The sequence below is a fragment of the Aspergillus ochraceoroseus genome, assembly GCF_002846915.1.
Source record: "Aspergillus ochraceoroseus IBT 24754 chromosome Unknown P175scaffold_7, whole genome shotgun sequence".
NCBI classification, from domain to species: domain Eukaryota; kingdom Fungi; phylum Ascomycota; class Eurotiomycetes; order Eurotiales; family Aspergillaceae; genus Aspergillus; species Aspergillus ochraceoroseus.
This window is the reverse complement of record NW_024468482.1, coordinates 392,235-405,074: the sequence shown is the minus strand read 5'-3', so window position 1 is coordinate 405,074 and position 12,840 is coordinate 392,235. Positions and strand designations below refer to the sequence as shown.

Here is a 12,840-nt window from a genome sequence, read left to right as displayed (position 1 = left end):
TTATAAGCCTTTTTAATTAGATATTCTATTATATAGGTTAATTAGGCCTTAATAGCTAGAAAATAGTCTAGATTAGTATCTATTTTACTATAGATCTATTATATAAAGTAATAAAAATTAAAATAAGTATTATTAAATTCTTATAGATTAAAGAGTTTCTTATTAAAATAAATATTAAAAAAAGAATTAGTAAAAATAAGTATAGATATTCTTATTATATTAATTATTATAATTTTAATAAGGAGAGTATATTTAATAAGAATAAAAATAATAATAAGAGTAAGTATAATAAAAATAATAATAATTTATAATATAATAAATATATATTTAAACTTAATTAATTTTTATTAAATTATTTTTAATTTTTTTTTCTAGTATAGTACTACTCTCTCTTTCTTAGCTAGCTCTAGACTAGTTTTATTAACTTAATTTTAGAAAGTATAAATCTCCTTCTCTAGAGAATTAATATATTTATTATAAGATTTAAAATAAATAATCTAAATAGTAAAATTATTAATAATATAACTTATAAATTTCTTAATTAAATCTATAATTAAGGGTAATTTAGGTTATTTTAATATACTAGTAATAGCTATACCTAGGATAGGAGCTATATAATATTATAAAGGGTAGGCAGGTAATAGATATAGCTAATAATAAAATATATATTCAGGCTATCTATATATAAGTATAATAGGTAGAGATTAGATTAGGATAAGAATATAGCTTAAAAAGCTATAATAGGATTAGGAGCAACATAGCTTAAATATAGAAATAGAGGCAGATAATTAGGGCAGAATCTAACTAGATAGGTACATAGCTACACTGTGACATTAAGCCTATTTTATTTAATTATTATTTATAAATTTATAATACTTACTAGTTTACTTTAATTATAAAATAAATATAAGAATATTATTATATTATTATAATTATTACTTAAGCTTACTATAAATACTATATTAACTAGAAATATTATTTTACTAGATATTATATTAAGAATTAATTAATCTAATTAAATATTAAAAATATTATAATTTTATATTTTTAAAAGAAATTAAACTAGAAAAATCTAATTTTTTTTTTATTAAGAAAATTATTAGTCCTTATATTTATAAATTAGACCTACTTAAAAGTATAAAAATATATCTAGTATTTTATATTAAATTATTATACTTAATTATTAAAGATTTATTATCTAGATAAAAAGAAATTAAATCTTTATATATTAAAGTTAATAGTATTAAAGAATAAAAGATTAAGAAAGTAATTAATTCTTATTAAAATTACTATAATTAAGATAGCTATCTATATTTAAAATATATTATTAAATAGATTAAATACTTTATTATTATTAAAATTCTTATTAGCTATTTAAAGAATATTATTAAATATATTATTATCTTTTATTATTATTATTTTAGAAAGTCTAAATTTTAAGAATACTTTATTAGAGTTTAATTTAAAAAAAAGAATATTATTATAATATAATTATATATTTATTTAATTAAATTTTACTCTAATTATTTATTTTTATTTCTATATTTAAATTATATTATTCTTAATTTTATTATAGTTCTTTAAGCTATATTCTTATCTTAACCTAATTCTTACCTATTATACCTGTACGCAGATAGCCTGAATATATACCCTGCTGTTAGCTACACCTACTGCCAGCCTGCCCCCCGTGACAGGTATAGAGTTAGATTTAGATATTTATTAACTAAAAATTAACTAGATAGAATAGTAGAATAGCAGGTATTAGGTAATAAATAAAATATAGCTTAAAGAGCTATAATAGGATTAGGAATAATATAGCTTAAATACAGGAATAAGGGTGGACAGTTAGGGCAGAATCTAACTAGATAGGTACTACAGCTTCGCGCCATGACATAGTACCTGCTATTCTGCCTATTCTGTCTAGTTAGCTCCTAGTCAATGAATACCTGAGTCTGACCCTGCACCCTGACATAAAGTAACTTATTTTAATATTTAGTTAATACTTCCTTATTAGCCTATATAGACTACTTTTCTACTTATATTTAGGATTAATACTATATAGCTAGTTTAGAGGAGAATTTTAGAGATTTTAGAGGTAATTAATTAAATAAAGATTAAATATTAACTAGAGACTTATATCTTGACTATTTTAAAGAATTTACTTATTAAAATAATAGTATAGAGTAAAGAGAACATGCTAAATATAATAATAATAAAGAAATACTTAAATATAAGTTATTTTAAAGAAATAGAGGGCTTATAATTTATTAAAGTAAGTTATTAATTAGAAATTTTTATCTATAATAAGCTTATCTTTACCTATAGTAAGTTATATCCCCACAATGGATGTACTATCATCAATTTGGTCCAGGAGAATACAGCTAACACATGTTATGAAGGGTTAGAAGTATTCCAGCTGCGCAATAGTGCTAAGTTTGCTCATAAAACTCTAGTTTCTCTAACTTAATCAAGAAGCCACCACTGAGTGTAGAGATTTAGGGAGACATATTCTGGCAAATATAAAAACCAGTTATCTTTCTTATACAGGCTGAGGCAGTTTGTGTACTAGACAGATTCATAATAGTCAGGATAGAAACTACTATATTCCCAGTCAAGTGTTCCAGAAATCACGTACTTGTTGTCGACCAATTTAACCATGATATTGTCCAGCCTTATGTCTCCGTGGGTGAAAACAATGCGAGGGCCCGAACTGTTTGTGAATGATATGTTGTAGAGGAAACTTGTTGACTGATAGTAAACTAATATTGTAATCTAGGTACTATAGAAAGCGTTTAATTCCAATTTTGACCCGCTCATCCTATAGCAATCTTTAACAGGTGGGGGTCATGAGAAGAGAAAATAAAATATAAGTAGTAAAAAGCCAGTTGCAAGCATTGTATAAGATTCAGTGGTTGAAGTTGGGATTGGACATGTAATTACATCGTCGCTCAGCGTATGTATACCGGTCGTTATTATTTTTCATAGACTAATATGATGCGGAGAGGTCTCAACAGAGGGTCAAACTAGATATACAGAGGATACCTCTTGCACGGCCCTCCTGGAACGAGAAAGACCAGCTTTAGCCTGTCGATTGCAGGCGAGTTGGACATGGACATTTATGTCGTCAACATCCTTAGCGTGGATGGCTAAGCGCTGAGAGACCTCTTCGCATAACTTCTAGAAAATTGTGTTGTTCTACTGGAAGACATCGATGCCGCTGGATCAATTCATTCCCGGAAACTTGGTGCTGTGAATCCCAATACCGAGAGCGAAGAAGGCCTGGCCTTTTCCGGCGTTCTGAATGTTCTCGATGGAGTCAATTCTCAGGAGAACCGAGCGCTCACCATGACCACAGACCATATCGACAAATTGGACCAAGCGCTCATCCGACCCGGTCGTGTTGACAGGAGGGTTAAATTGATTCATATTTCATCAAGCACGGCAACGAAGTATGTAAGTATGTACGTACATGGGCTAACGATTGGAATTTGGGGAGGCGCGACTTCATTAGTTAGTCTTCTGATACGACTTCGATCCGCTGCGAGCTAGGCTTGGTATCTGGATCTGCATCCTCAGGGGCAATGACCCTGTCGCCAAAAGAGGCAGCAATTTCTTCGAGGGTTTTTTGCTTGGTTTCACTGGGGGGGGCAGACAACATTAATAAACTAAACTATTGGTTTGTTTGTTTGGGGGGATATCCGGTAACTTACGGGAAATAGAAGTAGGCGACGACGAGGAAGAAAAATGTGCACACTACAAACACGTAGTAATAATTTTCATGGATGTTGGCGAATGCACTTGGACCGGCTTCGGTGACTGCTCTCCGATTAGACTTATGTCTTTCCCTATACCATGAAGACTATTGGGGGGGGGGGGGGGGGGAATGAAAAGACTCGCCTGCAACGTTGACGATGAAATGAGAAGCCGCTGCCAGTCCCATGATCTTGCTTCGGAGAGCAATTGGGAGAACTTCTGCACCATACAGCCAGGTGGTACTGTTAAGCATACCATCTACCTAGGGTGTTAGTAGTTGTCCGCCGCTTTTAGGGGTATGCTGTAGGTAACTTACAGTAGGTCACCACAAAAAGGTAGATACCCAGAATTGCAAAGCCTTTGCCAACTTGGTTATCTGTGTTTTGGAACTCGCGTTGCATGACGGCGGCGTATATCTCGACGAGAACAATACCGCCCAAGCCAGTAAGAATCATCCTGTAAAGAATAATTCAGTTAATAAACGTATATTAAGATTTGCCATGCATCACGCACTTTCGACGGCCCCATTGATCAGTCAAGTATCTTGTTGTAAGGGCATTGGAAACGAAAGCCACTGAACCATAGACAGCTGCCAAGGCAAGAATAGTATGGGTTTCAATGCCCAACGACTTGTATAGAATCGCTATATGTGGAATTAATAAAGACTATATTGTCGTGCATTCGCGAAGATAACTCACTTTGATAGTACTAGGATCGCTCAAATTAGCCTATCTGGCTTGGCAAGGGCTTTGAGTATGCAAACGTACCTGAATCACATTCACACCGGTAAGACTAGTCATGGTCTGGACGGCAATCGACCTGGAAATAGTCAAAATACTCCTCTCCTGGCAACACCACGCGTATTTTTGGGATACTAACACTAGGACACGATGCCTGAATAGCCTGAAGATCTCCCTATAGGAGGTAATCTCTCTCTCCTTTTCATATTCAATTTGTGCTTGCATGTGTGCAAATTCCTGGCGCATGTCGTGCGAATCTAGATCCCGGCGAATTCGGCTGAATTGTTTTCGCGCCTCCTCAACCTTACCATTTCGAATCAAGTGGCGTGGAGAGTCCGGCATGAAGGTGACTAGACCACAGAACATGATGATACCCCAAGGAATTTGGATTCCAAGAGGAAGTCTCCACTGTGTCGGACCGTAGGGAGCAAAGCTGCAGGCGTATCCCACCCAGTTTGAAGTCATCGTTCCAAAAGAGATACCGCAACCAGAGATTCCTCCGATGAGACCACGGTAGCGTGGGTCTGAAATTTCGCTAAGATAGATTGGAACAGTAGCAACCATTCCTCTGCGAACTTGTTAATCAAACCCCTGTGAGGATGAGGGTGATTTCCCCTTCAAGCCTGAGGAATCTCAGCTTACCCAACCGCGTATCCGGCCAAAAAACGACCAGCAAGAAACATCCCGATATTCACAGAGGCGGTTTGCACAACAGTCCCTATTGTGACGATAATGCACATCAATTCCATAAACCGGAGACGGCCTAGTTTATCGGCAATGAGTGTCTGAGTGAGAGCGCCGACGGCTTCTCCGGCGATGTAGACGGCGACGACCTGTATCTGGTTAAAACTAGGGCCCAAGAATAAAACCAGTGCCAACGTACCGCTCCTGTCAGACCATTTGATGGATGGTCCATGTAATCAATCCAACTTTGATGAGCAATCGCTAGTGAAGGAATTGATGAGTGAGATGTCTCATGTAGGCTGTATTTGCATCACTTACTTGTAGTGGCAATGCCTGTGTCGAAACCCTAGTTATTGATCAATTAGCGTGTGACTCTGTATACTAGACACAAAACGCCAACCGTACAAAAAGGAATGTTCCTATCGCTGCGAAAAGGGCGACGCCCAAAGCATACCAACCAGCCATGTTGGACTAATTGGGGGAGGTATGGGAAGGTCGTCAGGTCGACACTAGACAGAGATCTCGCATGAGGTCTCGAGGATATATGTATGGATCATTGAACATTATGAAAGGCGAGAGGATTCGCAGACTGATGGACCGAGGTGTGTGTGTATGTGACCATGGTAGCCGCCCCCCCTTCGGATTATGGCCGATGGCAATTCAGATGGAGGAGGATTTGACAAGCCGGGGAATAGGAATCTGGGGCAGTGGGGAAAAAACGATTCTGGAGCAAGTGCGGAGCGTCTGGAGAATAAGTGACAAGTTCAGACTTAGTGGATGGATGAATGGGGTATTCCGGTATTGTACTCTGTATTTTGGAGATCCTTGGAACACTGGCAGGTTGCAGAAGAACCCAAGCCCTAGCCTGGGGGGTTTTGCGGATTGCCTAACAGAGTAGTTGCGGGGTAAAGCCTGCCGAAGTCCAACTTTATATACTGTGTAGATCTCCGAACTCAGACCACCGTTACGAAATACGAGGCAAATCGGACACGCCCCGAGGATAGTGATATCATCTTATTCTTAACGTATGATGAAGATGATGATGGTTTCGTTTCTTCCACATAAAAGTACATCCAGGATACATCTGCGCCTGAGTCTAATAACCATACTCTGTAAGGCACCAAGGCACGAAATACCTCAAATAGGAATAGCCGCTCTCGCGTAACACTCTGTTCACGAGACTAGTGACTCAGCAACCCTCAGCCCCCCCGCAGGAGACTATAAAAGCGTCTCCCCCCAGCACCCATTTTAGATTTTCTTTTCTCTTTTCTTTTCCAGCTCTCTTTGCCTTTTGGCTTAGATCAAGTGTAGTATCTGTTCTTTTCAGTTTAATCTCTGAAAGTGTTCTAAGGAACACAACATTGATTAATCTCATTTTTGGATCTTGCCACAGGACCTCTGTGCTTGCGCATGTCTTGTAGCACAGTGTCATCGGGCTTACACTACCTCCGATTGACGCGAATCACCTTTTTTTTTCATGTCTTATCTTTTCATCAATTTGGTCGGCTTGTCTGGCTGCTTGGAGAAGAGGCTTGTTTTTGAAGACATGAATCCTGACTGGAGTACTCCGTAGCAAATGTAATCATTTATAGTTATCGCGTGACGGTGCTGACGGACCAGAAGAAAACGATCTAGTATGATGCCAGGAGATTCGGACAAGATTTGCCGTAGTATTATGATTTTACACAAGAACAGAACAATCTCTATCTTGTCTGGCGTTGGGTAAATTGATCGTAGTCAATCTCCTAAGGTGTAAACTCATCCATGAGTGACAAGACGTGAGCGACTACCAGGTTTAGGTCGTGTCAAGGCGCTACTGCCAGTTGGATCTACATTCATTGAAATGTAATAAATTCGTCAAGAGACCCGATCAGCTAGGACTCATAAATTTTCGTTTTGTTTTCTAAATATGAAATCCTATTTCATTTTTTCCACTGCCAATATCATATGCTTTTCACCAGAAAAGCAGTGCATGCAATGCAGGAACCCAGAGCCGAACAAGGAAATCGCAAAATTAGAAAACAAGAGCAGCACCCTTGGTCTTCTTGTCACCACTGTTGTTGAAATCACCAGGTTAGCATTTGATTTCCACTCCTCCAATCGAACGGCAGGACGGAAAGGATCTGAACATACCCCAACTCGAAGTGCTTGCAGCGCTTCAGAGCAAGCTGCTTCTTGGCCTTGCAGTCGGTGCACTCCAGACGGAGGACAACCTTCTTGGTGGTCTTGGCCTTCTTGTGGAAGACGGGCTTGGTCTGACCACCATAACCGCTCTGCTTCCGGTCGTAACGACGCTTACCCTGGGCGAAGAGGGAGGCCTGGAAAATCGCATCCGCATCAGTAATCGAGTCTCGCCATTTGTCTATCATGGAATCGAGGTGGATTCACCTTGCCAGCCTTGTACTGGGTGACCTTGTGCTGGGTGTGCTTGTGGCAAGTCTTGGACTTGCAGTACGTCCGGCGGGTTTTGGGAACGTTGACCTGATGGTGGGAAGTAGCCGTTAGCTTCTGTGGATACAGTAGTGGTTTTTTTTGGTGCCATCGCGGCTCCATTTTTGTCCTGTTCCTGTATATCGGAGAAATGTTGGATTCGTGAGAAATGAACATTGGTGGAGCGGCTCGAGGTTTGGAAATACGGCGCAAAGGTAGAAATCGTGATTATTGAAGTGGCTGAACCTCTTCGTCTTCTGATCACACCAACAACGACAACGAGGATAGACAAATTCCCTTTGCGATCGGTTTCAGAATCTGTCACCTCCTCTGACTTCTTTCATCATATAGGATCCAAAAATCTGATTCCATACGCGACTGATGCCGTTCAATATACCGTCTTCGAATTCGTTCGCTATCGTCGTTGCTGCCATTGTCGCCATTGCCGTCGCAGCGCTTTGGGTAGACCGCACACAGGTTCTTCCACAAAACACCACCAGGTCGAATTTCTCAAATCACATTTCTCCGACTTCCAGGAACTGACAACAAGAATTTTCAGAGTAACAAGATCGAATCCTTACCATTTTGACTGTGTTGGCCGGGTTGCTGGTCGTGTATAGTCTCTTGTCGGGAAGATCAAGTCGGTTGGGCGTGGGTTGTGGGATTTCGTTCGCTTAGGCCGGCCCTATTCGGGGGTGCGTGAGACTAACCTTATTAAGCGGCGCCAAGACCCTCTCAACATATGTAAATAGTCATGCCTCAGGCATCAATAGTAACCACAATCCCAAAAATCTACTTGTCGCTGCCATCTACAATTCTAAGGGTTAATTAATATGCAAGAATAGTCAGTATGCAGTACACATGTACCAAAAAAAAATCAACCTATTCATACTAGAATCTTACTCAAACCCCTTCCCCACAAGCACTTTCTCTCCACCCCCATACCACGACGTCCCTTTGCAAAACTCCAACCCTTCTCCCTGCCCTACCACCCATTCCCCGCCACGAGGCATCATCCCATCTTCTCTAGGCCAATATTTCTCCCTCTACATCTCATTTACCCTTTCTATTCTCTCAACTACCCTGGCAACACTCACCCCATCGCCTTTCTCACCCTCTAACAAAAACCCATCCCGCGTAACAAACCGCGCAATTGTAACATGCGCCGAGGGCACAATATACCTTGCTGCAATCTGCACCCCCGATGCCATCACATGCCGCGCAAGATCCCTTCGTAGATGGTGGTATGTATATGCATCATCATAACCACGCTGAGACGGACCCCGCGCAGAACGACTCGTAGGTGCGCCAGACGCAGGAACAAAACTCACAGCCATCGCGGAGGCATCGTAACTAAGAAGCGGCTTGACTAAGCGCGTTCGGCTGTGGAATGTATAGTCTGCGAGTTTTGAGGCGGTTCCGGTTTGCTGGAGGTGGGAGACAAGAGAGGATCGATATCTTCTTGGGTCCGGGAACTGGTGATTTCTATTATGGTGATGTGGAGGGACTCTGGGGATGAGAACCAGAGGGCTGGGAAGGTTAGTTTCTCATATAGCCAACACATGTGAGATGGATTAGAATTGTGACTTGGAGAGAGAGAGAGTTGATTTGCGGTAGGTAGGACATGGTGCAGAATGGTATACTACCGAGGTAGTTAGGTAGTATATCATATTGGTTTGCCGGTGGATGGATAGAGGCAGATACGGGCTACTAACTTGGAGCAACATCGCGGATTTCTTGCTGGATTTCGGCAATCAGGTCCTTGATATGCTGTGGGGGACGAGCATAGAATGTAAGGTTATGCCGATGGTCCGCAAAGGGCTCTATATCCCTGGTATCTGCTGTCTGGGCAAGTAGCTTTTGCAGGATCTCATCCACTTGCCAACCGGGAAAGTCCTTGTGGAGGAGTTTCTCTTTGAATTGGGCATTCCTGGAGGACCGGTGGTCCTCATACTGGACTTGAATTTTGTTCTATATGGGAAGGTGAGCGGAGGTTGGACCGTGAAATTGACTATGGAGCTGGAAGGGGGGTGAGGTGGTGATTACAGGGTTGTTCTGACAATCAGAAAGCAGGAGATCAAGGGTTTGTTTTTTGTATGGTATCAGGGTTATCGCGTGTCATTTCTAGTGAGTGGTGGTGTTAAAGTTGATTTCTCTATAAGAAAATCGCGAGGGCATCTGGTGGTGGTAATTGGGAAATAGGTAATTAGTTCATAAGTGGAAATACTAGGTGTGCATGGATACTCATATATATATAATATTCGGCCAGACCAATGCAACTTGAAGTTTAGATAGATATGTATCAGTACCTTTTCTGTTCCTGTGTGATACAAGGCTCATGTTTATGTATGAGTACCGCGCATATCCACCAGATAAAAGTCATGTCCAATAACTACTATACTTCCCAGCCTCTTTCTCCTATAAATACAAGGAGACCTATATATACAATCAGAGGGTGAGTGCTTAGTGCTGCTGTTGTCTCCTCAGCCCCACCAAAACCCCGCTACGGCGAGCTTTCCGTCATCCTCTCCGTCGCCATTAACTACCAACAACCAAAACTTCTTCCCCTCACTGATCTCCCTTGCGGTTTGGAGCATTACTTTGCGGCTTCTAATATTCACAGAAACTCCGAATCTAGTAGTGAAATAGACAGGTATTCAAAATGTTGATCAAGTGAGTGTTTGCCTCTGGTTACGCCTCTGTGCCTCCTTGCCGATGTTGCTGCGAGAACTAACTTGACCTTTCCAACGCTCTAGAGTTCGCACACTCACTGGAAAGGAGATCGAGCTGGATATTGAGGCCGACTACAAAGTATTTCGCCCCCCCCCCCATCCTTGCCTTGATCTGCCGTGCCCGCCGTGGATCACGTTACGCGGTTCTCGTCGCTCCCCATGCCGCGATGTACGCTAATTTCATGAAAGGTATCTCGGATAAAGGAGCGTGTTGAAGAGAAGGAGGGTATCCCGCCAGTTCAACAGCGGTTAATTTACGGTGGAAAGCAAATGTACGTGGATTTTTTTTACAGTGTACCCCCGTCCACAGTACTGCACCCTCTCTACCGAATCGAGAAATACTTAAATGATTCTGTTCCATTTGACAGGGCCGATGACAAGACCGCCCAAGAATACAACCTCGAAGGTGGTGCAACGCTACATCTCGTCCTTGCTCTCCGAGGTGGTTATTAAGGCTGCTAGTCACCGTTTATCCTGATCTGTTCAACGACCTACCTCCTCGAAGCGAATCCTATGCGCGATGAAGGTGACATGTTGGTGGAAAACAGCTGAGCTGGATAATGGACTTGGCGCGGGATTTCGGCGGCTGCCGTGGTTTGCGCTCTCAATATACCCAATGAGATAACGATGGATCCTGTCTGGGCTGTTTCAGCTATCCCGCATCTTCCTAGCATGCACCAAATTGCACCCGTCATGTGCTCCAGCGTGGCTGTGCCCAATTTATGTGCCATATCAATGCAGTAATGACTTACACTATTTCTTCCCTGCTATCAAAAAAACTGTCCAAAACCATATTTTGTTCTGGAACGACGAGGCAGAAAAAGGACATGTCGGGGGTTGTGAATTGTGAGATAGGCAAAGCAGTGTAATGTTGAAATGCAAGGGAGAGCCGTAGGCTTCGCGAAAAGACAATATTTGCAACGATTCCGTATAACCTCCTAAAAATGGCCTTTGACCCTGAACTCCACTAGCTAATGACAAAGACCAAACGCCAATCCCCAACCTGGTAATTGCCCAAGAAAGAAAGCATAGTAAGTAGCACACGAGCTATCTCGAGCACCACCGTATATAATGTAAGAAAAAAAAATCGCCGAATGCTAATGCGATGTAATAAAGATATGTCCTAAAATGAGAGAAGGAGAATGAAATTGCTACGGGCGGCTAGATAACCTTCTTCTTCTTGGGTTGGATGAAGACGTTGGGAGCAGGCCTCTTGCGAACCGGTCCGGGGCGTGGTGCTGGAGGTGGTGACATTTTCGACTCGTCTGGATCTGTATTTGTCCCAGACTCGGAAGACTTATAATCTTCGATATTTGTACTAGGTGTTATTTGAGATTGGGGTCTGGACCCTACTCGTAAAGGATCCGTGGGCTTCTTCGCTGCTAGTGATGAAACGTTTCTCGAGCTTAGTCTTGCGGGAGAGGCCACCCTGGCTGCGGTGAGCGATTGAGATGAGGAATTTGGGGCGTGTCCCATCGTTATTGCACGTAATCTAGCTTCCCTCTCTTGCAACGAAGAGTTGACAGCGGGAGAACTCTGGCTTCTAACATTAGAGATACCATGAGAGTGAGACCGCCCAGGTGCTCTTAGCATGGGCGGATCTTTTCTTCGGACAATAGCAGGCTCAGAAGGTCGACGGTGCTCCTCTATCAAAGAACGTGGGGCCTGTCTGACCTGGGTAGCTCTGTTATTAAGTTGCTTAGTTGGAACTGCCAAGACAGTGTTTCTTTTCGTCGCAGCGAAGATGTTGTTTCTCTTCTTTGTCTCGGACCGTAGAAGTGGAGGTCGTTCAAAGGACCAAATTGGAGTCCCCAGAGGGTCAGACGAAGAACTAGCCGCAGACTTTGTCGAGCCAAAAACGGGGGTAATGCCGCCCATTTTTCGATCGTAGGAAGCATACCGTTGTTTTGCCGTTGGACGCTCTCGTGGCAGACAAATGTCACGTCGGTCGGTGACGAATTTCGCGCTATGCTTAGCCCGTTCTGAATTTATCCCATCCAGAGCCATCTTCAGCTTTTCTGCATCCTCGTCTACCGCCCTCTGGACCTGCTCTTGAAGGTCGCAGTAGACGTCGTACCAACACTCAGGCTGTTCCGGTAAGGCATACTCGTCCCACCTAGGTATATCTCGCTTTATAAACTCAAGCCATAGTTCGACATCGTCTTTCATAATATGGGGGGATTGGATTTCTATCATTCTCTAGAATCATAACATTAGACATAGTCGAGCTGAAGGGGTATAGATAGGAGTCGGCCACAGACCAGTTTCTCGGGGCTTTCAATTTTCAGAAGGAAAGGGCGGGCAAGCGCGTAAGGGAGATTTCCGATATCATTCAGATCTGCCGTAAAGACCATGTTAAGATGAATTCAAGGAAAGATGAAGGGGTATGCTCTCACTTACACTTCACGTTCCGAATTGCAGTTGCCGTACAGAGCTGGAGCAGTGATGGAGGCGGCATAGTCGCAAACTCGAATGAGAGCCAAAAAGTAACCAAAAAGAGT

The 12,840-nt window shown here is 41.8% G+C and overlaps 5 protein-coding genes across 5 annotated transcripts; 1 reads left to right on the top strand and 4 right to left on the bottom strand.

The window, feature by feature from the left end:
- Window positions 1–3,263: 3,263 nt before the first annotated feature.
- hxt8 (putative MFS monosaccharide transporter (Hxt8)) lies at window positions 3,264–6,055 on the bottom strand. The gene is made up of 12 exons (XM_040900921.1): window positions 5,583–6,055; window positions 5,496–5,523; window positions 5,377–5,438; window positions 5,136–5,326; window positions 4,633–5,061; window positions 4,521–4,572; window positions 4,452–4,461; window positions 4,267–4,396; window positions 4,070–4,209; window positions 3,898–4,011; window positions 3,711–3,816; window positions 3,264–3,638 (listed from the first exon to the last, which is right to left on the bottom strand). Exons 1-12 carry the CDS (start codon window positions 5,640–5,642, stop codon window positions 3,512–3,514), a joined length of 1,449 nt encoding a protein of 482 aa, XP_040750002.1. The 5' UTR covers window positions 5,643–6,055; the 3' UTR covers window positions 3,264–3,511.
- A 249-nt stretch (window positions 6,056–6,304) lies between these two features.
- On the bottom strand, window positions 6,305–6,726 carry P175DRAFT_0319038 (uncharacterized protein). The gene has a single exon (XM_040892841.1). It carries the CDS (start codon window positions 6,607–6,609, stop codon window positions 6,367–6,369), a length of 243 nt encoding a protein of 80 aa, XP_040750001.1. The 5' UTR covers window positions 6,610–6,726; the 3' UTR covers window positions 6,305–6,366.
- A 465-nt stretch (window positions 6,727–7,191) lies between these two features.
- P175DRAFT_0511070 (60S ribosomal eL42 domain-containing protein) lies at window positions 7,192–9,947 on the bottom strand (the record flags this gene model as incomplete). The annotated part of the gene is made up of 7 exons (XM_040898564.1): window positions 7,192–7,231; window positions 7,311–7,495; window positions 7,566–7,795; window positions 8,701–8,990; window positions 9,050–9,137; window positions 9,323–9,578; window positions 9,879–9,947. 7 exons carry the CDS (start codon window positions 9,945–9,947, stop codon window positions 7,192–7,194), a joined length of 1,158 nt encoding a protein of 385 aa, XP_040750000.1.
- Window positions 9,948–10,269: 322 nt separating this feature from the next.
- P175DRAFT_0534344 (NEDD8 family protein RUB1) lies at window positions 10,270–10,792 on the top strand (the record flags this gene model as incomplete). The annotated part of the gene is made up of 4 exons (XM_040900133.1): window positions 10,270–10,280; window positions 10,364–10,418; window positions 10,529–10,611; window positions 10,708–10,792. The coding sequence occupies 4 exons, from the start codon at window positions 10,270–10,272 to the stop codon at window positions 10,790–10,792; spliced, it is 234 nt and encodes a 77-aa protein (XP_040749999.1).
- Window positions 10,793–11,417: 625 nt separating this feature from the next.
- On the bottom strand, window positions 11,418–12,677 carry P175DRAFT_0503400 (elongin A domain-containing protein). The gene has a single exon (XM_040897628.1). It carries the CDS (start codon window positions 12,506–12,508, stop codon window positions 11,501–11,503), a length of 1,008 nt encoding a protein of 335 aa, XP_040749998.1. The 5' UTR covers window positions 12,509–12,677; the 3' UTR covers window positions 11,418–11,500.
- Between the last annotated feature and the right edge of the window lie 163 nt (window positions 12,678–12,840).